Here is a 15,790-nt window from a genome sequence, read left to right on the forward strand (position 1 = left end):
TGCCCAAAATTAAAAGTTTTAGCTCTAATTTAGTGCATTATTTACTGCTTTTGAACCCATTTTATTGCAATATCAACAAGCTTTAGCTCAAGTTTTGATGCCAGATTTGTTCAGTATTAACATTTGTTATAGCTTTAGTTTAGTCTAACATTTACACTTGTCTGACTCCTATTTTAGGATCCAGTTGAGTTGTGTTTTTGACCTAGTTTTGTGCAGTATTAACACTTGTTTTCGCTCTAGTTTAGTGCAGTGTTTTGTGGTGTTTTGGACCCTCTTCCGTCCAGGTGAACGGTACCTCGGTCTGGACCATGTGTTGGCGATGCAGCCGGAGGTCAAACACGCAGCCGTAAAGGTCGATGGTTCCTTTGGAGTCCAGCTGCTGCAGAACCCGATCCAAGGCGATGAACGTCCCTGTACGGCCAACCCCAGCACTGAGAAAGACACAAGAACCTCTCAGAACCCAAACTGAATCCGCCTACAAGGAGGAAGCAGCTGGATGGAACTAGTGAGATCTTTATCTTAGGATATTGTGAATGTTGTACCTGCAGTGTACGATGGTGGCTCCGGTGCTCGGTGATCGGTCCACGTAGTCCCGGACCGTCCGGACGAACTGGATCAGGGACTGGGTGCTTTCTGGGACTCCATGATCCGGCCACACGGTGTAGTGGAAGTGACGCAACACCCGAGGATAAGTACAGCCGCTCTCCTGTTGGGGTTGTTATTAAAGATGCATCATATTTATATTTTAGCAGTTATGGCAGTAATGGCAGTCGTTCAAGGTTAACTGGGTCGTACCAATAAAAATCAAGTTAAATACCGTTTTCATTGACAAAAATGACAGAAAACAAACTAAACCATCTACAAATGTTCATTAAGTCATGATGTTGTTGAAGTTTTCTTCACATTTTTGGCAAAATGTCACATATATTTAAGTTTAAAGTCATACAACTCAGAAAAAAGACTATAAAATCACACAAAATGACCAGAAAAACACTGAAAATGCAAACACTTTTAAGTCTCTTTCAGCCTGGAGGTTGTATTTAGGCATGAATTTTTCCACAATCCATCAATATCTTGACATACATTAATGGTTTCTGCGAAGTTTGTGGAGACTATGATAATGTAAATAGTTAAATATCTACAGGATGTGTAGACAGTGTTGCTAGCAGCTGGGAAACATGTCGGACATGTCGGTTCCAGGTTTATTCAATTTCATTAAAGTAAATCTTTCATTTTTGTGTTTTTCATAACTTATGTCATTTGATAGGTTCATCAAATAGAAGATGAGGTGAGGCTTTACTGACATCTCTCTAAATATTGATATTGTGGTAGAAAAATAAACTTGTCGGTCTAAAACTCGACATTCTTCAATGTTTTTTATGTAAACTTGACATTAGTGCATCTTTAGTTGTGTGTTAATACGGAACTTTCCATGAACAGAAAAGGCATATAAAGTGGTACCGATGTGATCTTGAACTCCCGGATGGTCCACTCAGGCAGGACGGACTCGGACAGCATCTGAATGACCAGATCCCCGTAGTACAGAGGTTCTCTGTCTGCAGGCCAGTACTGATCACACTTCACCTGGAAACAGGATTAATTCAGGGTTAAAACGTCACAGGATTTAATCTAATTAACCCGCTAGAAATGGACCAATAGTTGAAACTCAAATTACTACAATATTATAATTTCTCTCTAATTTAATACAACATTAACAACTGTTCTAGCTCTAAATTAGTATGATAATATACGTATAATATACGTTTCTCACCCGTCCTTTCTCAACACACTGCGTCACCATGACGACGTTGTAGACGCAATGTTCCCAAACCATCCTCCAGAAATCGTCTTTAGTTCCAGGCAGCGGCCCCTGGGTGGCGATATACTCCCTACGGTAGTTATTACCCTGCAGGTAAGAGTATGGAAGTGTTAGTTTGGACCACTGAGTGTGTTTGTGTTCAGTTTGTGTAGATTTTTGTGTTCGTACTGGGATGTAGCTGGCGTTGATGTAGTCGGAGCACGGATCATCCTCCAGGTACGACAGCTTCACTCTGGTGGAATCATCTGGAATAAAAGAAAACATTCATGAGTCTAAACGGCCTCTTTGTTTTTACTATAAACTTCTCGTCATCGTGGAAAGTTTGGTTGTCTTATGTAGTTTTACGTCTGTTGTTTGTATACCTGCAATTCAGCAAATGTCTGACCAGTTTATATTAAAAAAAACAAAACAGAACAGATGAATGACTAACAACACAATGTCTGCTTTGGAAAATGACCATAGCTAACATATTAGCTACCTGCCACTACATCTAACAGCCACAAAGCATTGTTATCATCAACTGTCTTTAAGTTCCATTTTTGGTCTCCACCAACTCTTGAAGCTTAGTTTTTAACCAAGAAACAAGTAAAGAACTGATTCCACAATGTCTGATACTGTATTGCTTTAGAAAACTGACACGGCTAACATGTTAGCTACCTGTTATCATATCTAACAGCCAGAGAGCAACTTTATAACCTCAGTTTAGTTCAATATTCACTGTTTTCGCTCCATTTTGGTCTCCACCAACTCCCAACTCTAATGACGTCTGCTTCAGAAAACTGACATGCTATCATGTTAGTATTTTAGCTCAGTTTTTGTTCTCCACCATCTTCAAGCCAAAAATGAGCCAGTTTGTAATCTAAAACAACCAATTACTAATACTACAATGTCATTAGAAAATTGACATGGCTAACATGTTAGCAGCCACAATGCTTTTGTAGCTCCATTTTTGGTCTCCACCAACTCCCGAGCCAAATATCCTCCCAATTTATAATCTAAAAAAACAGATTAATGACAAACTACACAACATCTGCTTGAGAAAATTGACATGGCTAACATATTAGCTACCTGCTATCACATCCAACAACAACTGAGCAACATTATCATCAACTGTCTTTTACTGTCTTTCCCAACTCCTGAGCCAAATATCTGATTTATAGTCTAAAAAAGCAGATGAATGATGAACAATAAAACATCTGCTTCAGAACATCGACATGCTAACATATTAGCAGTCACAGAGTCACATTATCATCCCAGTGGAGTCCAATATTTGCTGACTTTTAGCCTAATTTTGGGTCTCCACCACCTCCCGAGACAGATATCTGTACAATTTATAATTCAAAAGCAGATGAATTAATTAGTTAATTAGTTGTCAGCTGTTAAATTAACAACAATTGCAACAATTTTAAAAACCAATGAAACAGCCCGAGTAACTATTTAGAGTAAAAACTGTTGAAATTCTGTGATTGCAGCTTTCTGGAGATTCTGGAGATACTGAACCCTTAAAGTTTCTTTCGAGGTGTTGTTTTTTGTGGAATTCTCTAAATTAAGCCAAAAATATTTCACAGAATATTAGTTTGGAGTCAACTAAATCACACATGAATAAAATCTAACAACATCTGAAATGGTGGAGCAACTAAACTAGTCTAAAACCTACAGATATTTAGTTTACTATTGTAGCAATCTGAGATTTTAATACATTTTCCTAAGAGTTACTACAGAGAAATCTTAAGAGAAATCTAATCACTCTGTCATTTATTTGCAACTTTACAATTATCTAAAGCATCAAATCTTTACATTTAACAACCTGGAACCAGATGAAAAACACGGTTATCAGAACTATTCACAGTTAAATTTCTTTTAGTCGACTATAATTATTCACATCACTTTTTGGAGCTGGTCCGTTATAGTTTAGCCAATGAAAAATCTACTTTTTGAGACTCTTTTTATGAATGTTTTCCAGCACCCAAAAGGCCTGAAGTTACTGACTGATGGTGACAATCTGAATATTTATTCTGCATTTTGTGGCGTTTCTTCTCTCACATCTCACAGGTTTTAGGTTTTCTGAGGCTCTTATTGCTAGAAGTGAGAATATTTATTAAATGCTAATTGTGACTCACAACAACAGTGATTCATTTTAGCTCTGACAGTTAATTATAGAGCCGCTGCTGTAAACGCCTCCAGTCACAAATCAGATCGTTCTGTTCGTATAGAAAAATGGATTTCGGTTACACACGACTGACGCTTAATGATTTTACTTACAGGAAAATATCAAGCGCTGATATTCACCGTTAAGAGCTTCATCATGTTCTGCAGCCATCATGAAAATATTATTAAAATGAGATGAGAAACTAATGGAGGAAATAAAATGGATTCATGTCGAGTCGAAAATATCATTAGTCATGAATCTGAAACTTGTTTTTGAGCATCGCTGAAGAAGAATAATGATAAAAGATAAACGTGTGAATATTTATTCATATTCTTGATGTCAGCACTTAATATATATATATATATATATATATATATATATATATATAGAGTCTGAGTTGTTAAGATTTATTTCATTAGATAATTTGACGTTACAATACAAGATACTTGAAGGATCCTTCATCTTTAGTTACAGCTTTAAAATCTTTATCAACGAAATATTAAGTTTCTGTTGAAATAAATCCAAACATGAGTTCATTACTGAGAGCCTTCCCTCAAAAAATACATGCAGAAGTGTTTTCTAGGTCACAATTAAAGCTGCAACTATTACTTATTGATTGAAACATTTATTCAAAATAATTGGAAACTTTTGAAGTAACTGCTAATGCTAATTATTCTCCAGGTATGGATTTTTAACTGTAGGGATTTGCTGTTTTATCTGCCCCTTTTACAGTTTTACTTTTACATCATAATATAACTGTTATACTAGAAGGGCAGAAGTTGAATTTCTCTGATTATTTATCTTATAGAAATTGTAAAAATCTGGAATCTACATGTACAGCAGTTTTCCAAGTGTCTACATATGCTATAGACACTGGGGAAAAAAATGACTCTAGATATTATAGATATTTAACTATTTACATTATGATCTTATTTCCATATTCGTCTGACAAAACATTGCCTGCAGTTCAGCCGAATAGTGAACTGTTGTTGTGTAAATGTTGGGCAAAACTGAGTGGTTCATGGGGAATTTCATTTTTTTACAGAATGTGGTGCAAACGGTTTATTTTTGACAACTTTTTTTACACGAGACAAGTAGAAAAAAGAAATTTTGATGAAATATCATGATTTTAAGTTTAGTTTTGGTTAAATATTCCAACAGAATAGAAGATAAAACATTCTATTAAGTTTTTTTTTTTACAGTTTCTGGCTGTTGCTATTTGTGATGAAATTAATTTTTTAACACGACTTTCAAACCCCTCAGTTGGTTTTGGGCTTCAGACGGAACATTTAAATAGTGATTTTCCTCTATTTTGTGTGTAGGCTGAATATCTTAAGGGAAAATACAGAAAAGATGGAAGATAAAGAGAAAGAAACAATGAAATTAGGAATAAATGGACAGTAAACGTTGGGGAAAAGACACGTGAGAATATTTTAAACAGAAACTATATATTCAGTGTTACTTTTTCATCTTCTGCATGTTTGATTATTAATATTTTTACAAGCTGTAGCCGACAGTGCATCGGCGTCGCCATGGAAACAGGTGCTGTGCTGTTAATTAAAGCTCCTAACACTATAATAAGAATAATAATTTATACTTCTTTTCCTCACTGAGGGACTCTGTTACAGGCAATAAATTATAATCATTCTATTATTTTCTGACTACTTCTTTGCTGTATTTGAGAATTAAACCGTTTAAATGTCCAGAAGTCCTGCAGCTGAACTCACATGGCAGGATGTTGTTGTATCGGTTCTTTCCTCGGTTTTCAGGCAGTCGGGCGACGTCCATCGTCTGGTTGCGTCCGACGTCTTTGAGATCCTGCAGAAATTACGATTAATTTTGATGTAAAATGGTTCAGTTTCCTTAAGAACACGACGCATCTTCTGTCTATTAAACAACTTTTCAGAGCTTAAGATCTTGTAAGGAACAGCGGAGTTTTCTGACCAACAGTTGAAAACTCAAAGATATTTACTTTACTATACTTTAATCACATTAAGGAATGATATGAGAAAATCTTCACAGTTGAGACGCTAAAATCAAAGAAAATTTTGTGATTTTATTTAACCCTCCTGTTGTCTTCACTTACGGGCACCAAAAAATATTGTTTCCTTGTCTAAAATAAATCTGAAAATTTGCAAAACTTTCAGGAAGAAAATTCCAATAATTCCTTAAAAGTTTTATTTTAAAAAAATCCCCCAAAATTTGGCAAGAAAATTCTTGTGAATATTTTCAAAAATGAGTAAATATCTTCCAAAAAAAAATCCTAAAAATATCTAAAGTGATTCCATATATATCAGTAAAACTTCTAATATTTTCTTCTAATCAACCATTTTCCTCTAATCAACCAAAATCCAGCAAAATTCACTGGATTTTGGTTTATTTTTATGTGAATTTTCTTAAGAAACATTTTTAACATTTTTTTACACAAAAAAATGTTCAAAGATTTCCCAAAAATGTTGAAAATGTGGACATCAGAAGTTTCACTGTGAAATTCTTTTTTTTTCTTCACATTTTCAAACTTTAAAACGGGTTAATTTTGACCCGCAGGACGACACGAGGGTTAAACTTCTATGAAAGAATTAACCTTAAATTAACACCCTGATAATCTGTTATCCTATATATAAGTTATTCTATTCTTTTATTTATACTTCCAGCAAGTTAAAGAAACCCTACTTTTATTGGTTTGCTACAAATTGTGGAACTATCTTGGTTACTGCAGATCACAAAAAGTTATCACATATTTTGACGATAGTTTAAATTATGTATAGTAAGTAATAAAATATACAAAAAAAGCAATAAAAATGTAAATATAATGATTATTTCTGTATAATTATGTCTGTATGTAATCAGAATGTATACATACCGACAACTTACTGTGTGAATTCTTTTATGTTGGTTCAACCAAACATTACAGACAAATTTACCTTCCACTGATGTGTTTAGAGCTTAAAGAGTTTCCTCATAAATAAATATGGAAATATATTCATAATAATTGACAAACCTCCAATGTCTTTGGATTATGGAGTGCTGTTGGGTTATTTGAAGAGGTTTGAAAGGATTTCTGAACAAAGCAATGGACAACTAGTTAACTAATTGATGTGTGGATGTTTTTTATCTGTTCTAAGGACAAACATCAGGATTATATGTGAAACTTAAAGGTACACCAAGCTAATTGTTAGCAAATCTTGGCTAAAGCTGAACTTTTGTTCTGTAATCTCACAGTTAAATATCATAAAATTACCTCAAACTCCTCTGACAGCAGGTAGTTGGAGTCGGCCTGTAGTTTGGAGAGGTGGGACTCGAAGTGAACGGCTTTGATCGGACTAAACAGACAGACGGGAAAATAGAAGTTCTCCTGTACATCATTAAACGTATTAATTCAACATTTATATGTAAACAACAGAAGTCTCACCTGGTGACTCGACGATTACTGCAGTAAAAAAAAGACAATAAAGTTATTATTTAAAAAATATACATGAAAAACACGAACTTTAGAACATTTCAGTTTAAAAACATCTTCATCAACTAAAACAAGAGCAGCTGGAAGTGAAATAAAATGAAATTAATAACCTAAAACATTAAAATTAGTCCAGATTTAGATTTTTTGCAAGTTATTTCAGGTAAAACTAGTTTTTCCAAGCTCTGCACTGCAGAATAATCCAGTTATTTGAATGCATTCACATTAAAAGACAGTAATGAGGTGAAATAAGGGGGTAAGGAAACAGCAAAAACCCTATAATGAATAAAACTCAGGACGAACACCTAAAACTCACAGTGATTAATATTAAAACTATCTAAGTTGCTGCAGTTCTTCATTTAAAATGCCTCTTTACTGATTTGTTGATGGTTTTTTGAATAATATGAGTCTGTCAATCATTTCTGGTGTCAAACTCTTCATTTCATGTGACTAAAAGCTTCTGGAAGCTGTGGCGAAAACACAAACTCGCATTTTGATGAACAGCTGAAATACGAGCTTCAGTGAAAACCAATAATTCACACACATGGTAAACTAACGTCGGCTCGCTCTCACCTCCGGACGCCGACGTACATCCCTGAAGCTGGAACCTCCTTCCACATGCTCATCCTCACCACCGGGTTCTCCTGGACGGCCCTGCAGCACAGAGGTTAGATGCAACAAATTAAAACAGTCGATGTGTTTACAGAATAAACGCAACTAACTCCGTAAATTAGCTTCGTACGACCGCGATTCAATGGCTGTGAGGTGTGACATTTACTGGAGGCTGCGATGTGGCGCCAAACATGTTGTAGAAAGTCATTAAAGTTTAACTACGATTCATGTTTTTAGTGTCTGGAATAAATTTGGTCATTTTACCAAGCTTCCAACAGTCCACAAGCACTGTAAGGATTGAAAATGTGTCAGGAAAACCAATTCTGACTCATATCCACACCTTTAGCATTCATTATTAACCCTCCTGCTGTCTTCATTTACAGGCACCAAAAAATATTGTTTCCTTGTCTGAAAAAAATCCAGAAATTCAGCAAAAAAATTACCCAAATTTCTGAAAATTTGCAAAACCTTCAGAAAAAAATTCCAATAATTCCTGAAAAGTTTCCCTTAAAAGCTTTTTTTTTTTTTTTTTAAATCCCCCAAGTTTGGCAAGAAAATTCTTGTAAATATTTTCAAAAACTGAGTAAAAATCTTCCAAACAAATCCTAAAAACATCTAAAGTGATTCCATATATATCAGTAAAACTTCTAATATTTTCTTTAAGAACATTCACAAAAAAATCAACCAAAATCCAGTGAAATTTGCTGGATTTTGGTTGATTTTTATGTGAATGTTCTTAAGAAACATTTTTAACTTTTCTTTTTTTTCCACCAAAAATGTTCAAAGATTTCCCAGAAATGTTGAAAATGTGGACATCAGAAGTTTCACTGTGAAAATAGATTTTTCCACATTTTCAGACTTTAAAATGGGTCAATTTTTACCCGCAGGACAACACCAGGGTTAACAGAGTTGTGATTGAAATGGTCATTGTAGAACTTTGGAAGAGCTTTAAATCTCACATGATTTCCATTATCAAAGCCAAAAAACATTGGCAAATTCTAAATTCTCCAGATATCCCGTGCTGCTGATCAATAATCAGTAAAAATGTGTTGCAAATACAAATATATATTAAGAACTGGGTACAAGGGAATAAGGGAACATGCTTGTTTGCGTGACTTTGGAGTCCTACAATCTCCAGATAGCCTGTGCTGCTTGTTTCCGTCTACTGTGCTTGCCACACCTCAGAAATATTCAGTAAAATGTTTGATAAAATGTGTCACAAAACACTATAATGATGAGGCATAATGGCATATGTACTCACACTTTGCGTAGTCTTTGTCTGTAGACCAGCAGGGAGACGATTGCCACCATCATACCGATGAGGAACATACCAGCACTCAAACCCTCCACGACGCCACCTAGAGGCTCTGACACATAACAACACATCACTAAGTAAGAGCCCAAGTCAGGGTTTGGTAGATTTAGGTTAAGAACCTCCGAAGTGGCTGAATGTATGAATGAAAAAAAACTGTTAAAAATCTGACAAATATTTGCAGATTTCTGTGTTTCCAAAGAGAATTTTTCCTGTTTTCTTTGTAAAATATCACTTTAAACTATAAAAACTAAGAGGGTTTGGAGTTTTTAGAGTTTTTGGTTGAGCAGAAAAAGACTATTCATTTATTTATTGTTACATAGATTCACTAAAACAATAAACAGTTTAATCACTGATGAAAATAATGTTTTTGCTTCTCACCTGAATGTGTCCTGAGAGGTGAAGACAGGTAGGTGTCGGTGAAAAGTGGCTGAGAAAACTCTCTGTGGTTTTCATCCAACAGTCTGGTGAAAGCTCGAACACTCAGCCTGCACAAAATACACACATTAATACACACACATTAATACACTCACATGAATACACACACATTAATACACACACATTAATACACACACATTAATACACACACATTAATACACACACATTAATACACACACATTAATACACACACATGAATACACACACATGAATACACACACATTAATACGCACACATTAATACGCACACATTAATACGCACACATTAATACACACATTAATACACACATTAATACACACATTAATACACACATTAATACACACACATTAATACACACATTAATACACACACATTAATACACACACATGAATATACACACATTAATACACACACATTAATACACACATTAATACACACATTAATACACACACATTAATACACACACATGAATATACACACATTAATACACACACATTAATACACACATTAATACACACATTAATACACACACATTAATACACACACATTAATACACACACATTAATACACTCACATGAATACACACACATTAATACACACACATTAATACACTCACATGAATACACACACATTAATACACACACATTAATACACACACATGAATATACACACATTAATACACACACATTAATACACTCACATGAATACACACACATTAATACACACACATTAATACACACACATGAATATACACACATTAATACACACACATTAATACACACACATTAATACACACACATTAATACACACACATGAATACACACACATTAATACGCACACATTAATACGCACACATTAATACACACACATTAATACACACACATGAATACACACACATTAATACACACACATTAATACACACATTAATACACACACATTAATACACACACATTAATACACACACATTAATACACACACATTAATACACACACATTAATACACACACATGAATACACACACATTAATACACTCACATGAATACACACACATTAATACACACACATTAATACACTCACATGAATACACACACATTAATACACACACATTAATACACACACATGAATATACACACATTAATACACACACATTAATACACACACATTAATACACACACATTAATACACACACATTAATACACACACATTAATACACACACATGAATACGCACACATTAATACGCACACATTAATACACACACATTAATACACACACATGAATACACACACATTAATACGCACACATTAATACGCACACATTAATACGCACACATTAATACACACATTAATACACACATTAATACACACATTAATACACACATTAATACACACACATTAATACACACATTAATACACACACATTAATACACACACATGAATATACACACATTAATACACACACATTAATACACACATTAATACACACATTAATACACACACATTAATACACACACATGAATATACACACATTAATACACACACATTAATACACACATTAATACACACATTAATACACACACATTAATACACACACATTAATACACACACATTAATACACACACATGAATATACACACATTAATACACACACATTAATACACACATTAATACACACATTAATACACACATTAATACACACACATTAATACACACACATGAATATACACACATTAATACACACACATTAATACACACACATTAATACACACACATGAATACACACACATGAATATACACACATTAATACACACACATTAATACACACACATTAATACACACACATGAATACACACATTAATACACACATTAATACACACACATTAATACACACACATGAATACACACATTAATACACACATTAATACACACACATTAATACACACACATTAATACACACATTAATACACACACATTAATACGCACACATTAATACGCACACATTAATACACACATTAATACACACATTAATACACACATTAATACACACACATTAATACACACATTAATACACAGATTAATACACACACATGAATACACACACATTAATACACACACATTAATACGCACACATTAATACGCACATTAATACACACATTAATACACACATTAATACACACACATTAATACACACACATTAATACACACATTAATACACACACATTAATACGCACACATTAATACGCACACATTAATACACACATTAATACACACACATTAATACACACACATTAATACACACACATTAATACACACATTAATACACACACATTAATACACACACATTAATACACACACATTAATACACACACATTAATACGCACACATTAATACGCACACATTAATACACACACATTAATACACGTAAATGCACAGAAATACACACATGAATATACACACATGAATATACACACATTAATACACACATTAATACACAGAAATACACATAAATACACAAAATACAGATAAATACACATAAATACACACATTAATACACAGAAATACACATAAATACACAAAATACAGATAAATACACATAAATACACACATTAATACACAGAAATACACAAAAAAACACACTAAAACTCTCAAAAACATAAGAATACACAAACACCATCTGCAGTTTTTTTTTTTTTACCTGTAGGATGTTTTGGCTTTCAGCGGTCCGTCACAGAAGCCACCGTAGCTGTCACTCAGGTAGAGGTCGTCGTCATGGTAATGGTCACAGGCTCCGCCCAGCCGGTCTCCGCCCGCCCCGAGGTTCACCTCCACCACCTGGACAGGTGTTGATTGGACACAAAAACACACATTTTCATAAAATTTCAATTGCTATTGCTGAAAATTGAATTTTCAGAGTTTATATTTAGTTTTATAAGGTATATTTTAATGATTTTCATTATTAGAAATTAAATGTGTGAGATTTTATGATTGTGTCTCCTTTGTTCCTTGTAACTGTTGACTCAAAACTTGTCCAAAGCCTTAAAATCAGACCAAAGTTACTTAAAACTTGTTCAGGATTAGTAAAATTTGTCCAAAATGACTCAAAAATGGGATCAAAAATGACTTAAAATTGCTCCAAAATCACTTGAAATGTGCCAAAAATGATTTAAAAGCTTCCACAAATATCTTTAAACTTGTCCAAAGTGACTCAAACTGTGTTTAAAATTTCTTTAAACAAGTTCAAAATGACTCAAAAATTGCAATAGTTATCCAAATTACTGAAATATCCTCCAAAATGATGTAAATCTGGTCCAAAATGAGTAAAAACCTGTTCCAAATGACTCTTCCAAAGTTACTCAAAACCTTGTCAAAAAGACTGAAAAATGTGTTATTTAGTTAAAAATGAACTGAAATAACTTGAAATGTGTCAAAAAAAATGACGGAAAAGTTTTTAAAACATCTTGAGTCCAATGTGATTCAAAAACAGACCAAAGTTACTTAAAACTTGTTCAAAATTGCTAATGTGCCTAAAATGACTCAAAATCTGAAATAAATCAATAATGTACACTTCAAAAATAGTAATTCATTCTTTTTACAATATTTGACTATAAAATTACCTGAAAATATCATTATTTTACAGCTATTTTCACCATTTTTAACCTATGTTTTCTGGCACCCTTGCTGCCACATTCTTACAGTTTTTTTTTTACAGGTTTTTTTAATTTTTGCTCTATATTTCTTGTAGGTTTTCAGCCATAATTTAAAATAAATATTCTGTTGTTGGACTGGAGAGAACAATGACTGTGTAAACTTTTCTGGATCATCTGAGGATCGATCTGTGGATATACGGATATTAAAACAGTCTTTTTGCTTGTTACCTGTCCGGCGGAGGTCTCGGCATCCTGAGGACATCGGCTGGGGAAGTAGGCCGTCTGGTAGGCTCTGACCGAGGAGTTGCTGATGTAGTCGCGGTAGGAGGGCAGAGGGTGGCGCTGTTCCGGCTGCAGCATCTCATTGGCTGTCAGAGGAGAAACAAGAAAAGACGTGTTTCGTTAGAGTTTCAGTTTTAAATTTGTCTGAATCATGGTCCAGGTTTGCCTCCTGGTTAAAAAATATTCTTCACATTCGTTCTGAGTTCGTTCTGAGTTCGTACCGTCGGACTCGGCTACGATCACAGCGAAGTATCTCACAGCTCCGTTGGCATCGCTGAACCACGAACAGTTGAAGCGAAACAAGATGGAGGACGACGTGACCTTCGATGACCTCTCACTGACACGAACGCTGGACGGCGGGACGGGAGGACCTGGAAGGAAAACGATGGGTTAAACACACTGTCAATCAAAGCATGAGTAAACACACTTTTGATTTACGCAATTAAAATTATGACCTTTTGTGTAAATCTGAAGTTACTTTTGACTTGAATTGTATTTAAGTTGAAGTATTTACTTACATATGACTATTTTAACTGATGACAAATTTTTACACAACACTTAAGTCATAATTATGATCTTATAGCTATGATATGGTATGATGTGATATTATTTTTAAATTATGGCGTTATGTTAGAGTTAAAACAGTGACTTACTAATGTAATTTACTAAATAGCTTTCATACAATCTCATAATTATATTTCTATTTTAAAACTGTGACAGATTTTGTTGTAGTATTGAAAAGGTCTGTTGTTTCTTTGACTGTTTTAATCAAAGTCTGTATAGTTTTATAATATATTTAACAGTTTTATAAAATGTTTTTCCCTCAAATTATTTTACAAGTATGAGAGATTATATCAATCTGAGTATAAAACCGCAAGATTATGACTTGGTACATGTGTATATACTATATATTTAGGAATGCAAGGACTTATTATTATACTTTCTTCATCTGCTGAAAGAAACGCATTTTTAACACCATAAAAGTACTTTAAAATGCTTTAAAGTTTGCATCAGGACCATGTGTGCCAAAATGGCTGAATAGCGCCCTCTGGAATATTAGGAAAATTCAGCCCCTGATCTACGTTTCACTTACAGTTACGAAATTCAGTACACAAATGTAACTCATCAGGACGCACAAAAAAGCCTCTTGCACAAATGCCCAAACCCCAACGGGAAATTGGCCATTTTGAATTGATTCATGTTTTGAACGATTTTGTGTCATTTTTGGACATTTTTTAAAAGCTAGAAACACAAACAGGGTAACCTTGAGAGAGCTGAAGTTTGGCCAGGATGTACACCAGGCATGGGTGATCAAAAGTTATGAAAATGCTCCACAGAAGTATGAGGATGTGGAAATGACGACCAATGGAAAGTGACCATTTTGGATGTTTTGCTACGAAACAGGAAGTGCTGTCTAACTAACCTGTACATGCACCAATCTGCCTTAAAATGTATATATGTGATCACAATCTGGTCGTCATCACATCCATAGGCCGAAATACACTCGGTTGCAGCGCCACCTGGTGGACATGCTTGGATTCACTGACTAGCAATGATGCGAGGACCCAACCAGCGCTGCTTGCAGCTTTAATTAGTATTATTCTTTCCCATAAATATGCTTCCATATCCATCCAGACATCAGAGACTCTCTATTTTCTCTGTTTTCATCGTTTCCTTTCTCTCTCAGCTGAATTGTCACCTATAAAAACGCTTTCTTGGGGATTTTCCTGTGTCATCCCTTTATTTTCCTTTCTTTTTTTGGTCTTTGTCTTTTCTGGTTTCCAGTCTACTTGTGTCAGGATGATTTATAACACAACACGAGCCGGCAGAGGTTGGAGGAGATGGACATGAACTGAGTGGAACAAAGAGAAGAAAGTTTTCAGACTCTGTGTTTTGGGTCACGGTGACTTTTTCTAAAAAGGACGAAGATATGAAAAAAATAATAAAGTGACACATCAAGGATTAAGAGACAGGGAGTGTGTTATTTACAGTCTCCTTTAGTCATCGTGAACACTAAAAACAGTTCCCGTGTCATTTGTTTTTTATTGTAGCGGGAGTCGGCTGCACCGGCTGTGGCCTAGTTAGAGGGAAAGGTTTTAT

The 15,790-nt window shown here is 34.4% G+C and overlaps 1 protein-coding gene across 1 annotated transcript in view; it reads right to left on the minus strand.

Moving 5' to 3' along the window:
- Nucleotides 1-15,790, minus strand: part of ptprb (protein tyrosine phosphatase receptor type b) — a 50,143-nt gene that overhangs the window by 3,229 nt on the left and 31,124 nt on the right. The window contains exons 25-38 of the mRNA XM_023262522.3: nt 13,912-14,061; nt 13,637-13,776; nt 12,457-12,593; nt 9,731-9,837; nt 9,299-9,404; nt 7,999-8,079; nt 7,381-7,398; nt 7,210-7,291; nt 5,696-5,786; nt 1,988-2,064; nt 1,772-1,906; nt 1,462-1,584; nt 543-706; nt 296-431 (exon numbers count right to left, since the gene is read on the minus strand). Of these exons, the coding sequence (XP_023118290.2) occupies nt 296-431; nt 543-706; nt 1,462-1,584; nt 1,772-1,906; nt 1,988-2,064; nt 5,696-5,786; nt 7,210-7,291; nt 7,381-7,398; nt 7,999-8,079; nt 9,299-9,404; nt 9,731-9,837; nt 12,457-12,593; nt 13,637-13,776; nt 13,912-14,061 (1,547 nt within the window). The remainder of the gene's footprint in view (nt 1-295; nt 432-542; nt 707-1,461; nt 1,585-1,771; nt 1,907-1,987; nt 2,065-5,695; nt 5,787-7,209; nt 7,292-7,380; nt 7,399-7,998; nt 8,080-9,298; nt 9,405-9,730; nt 9,838-12,456; nt 12,594-13,636; nt 13,777-13,911; nt 14,062-15,790) is intronic.

Source organism: Amphiprion ocellaris, chromosome 21 (assembly GCF_022539595.1).
Source record: "Amphiprion ocellaris isolate individual 3 ecotype Okinawa chromosome 21, ASM2253959v1, whole genome shotgun sequence".
In the NCBI taxonomy this organism is placed as follows: domain Eukaryota; kingdom Metazoa; phylum Chordata; class Actinopteri; family Pomacentridae; genus Amphiprion; species Amphiprion ocellaris.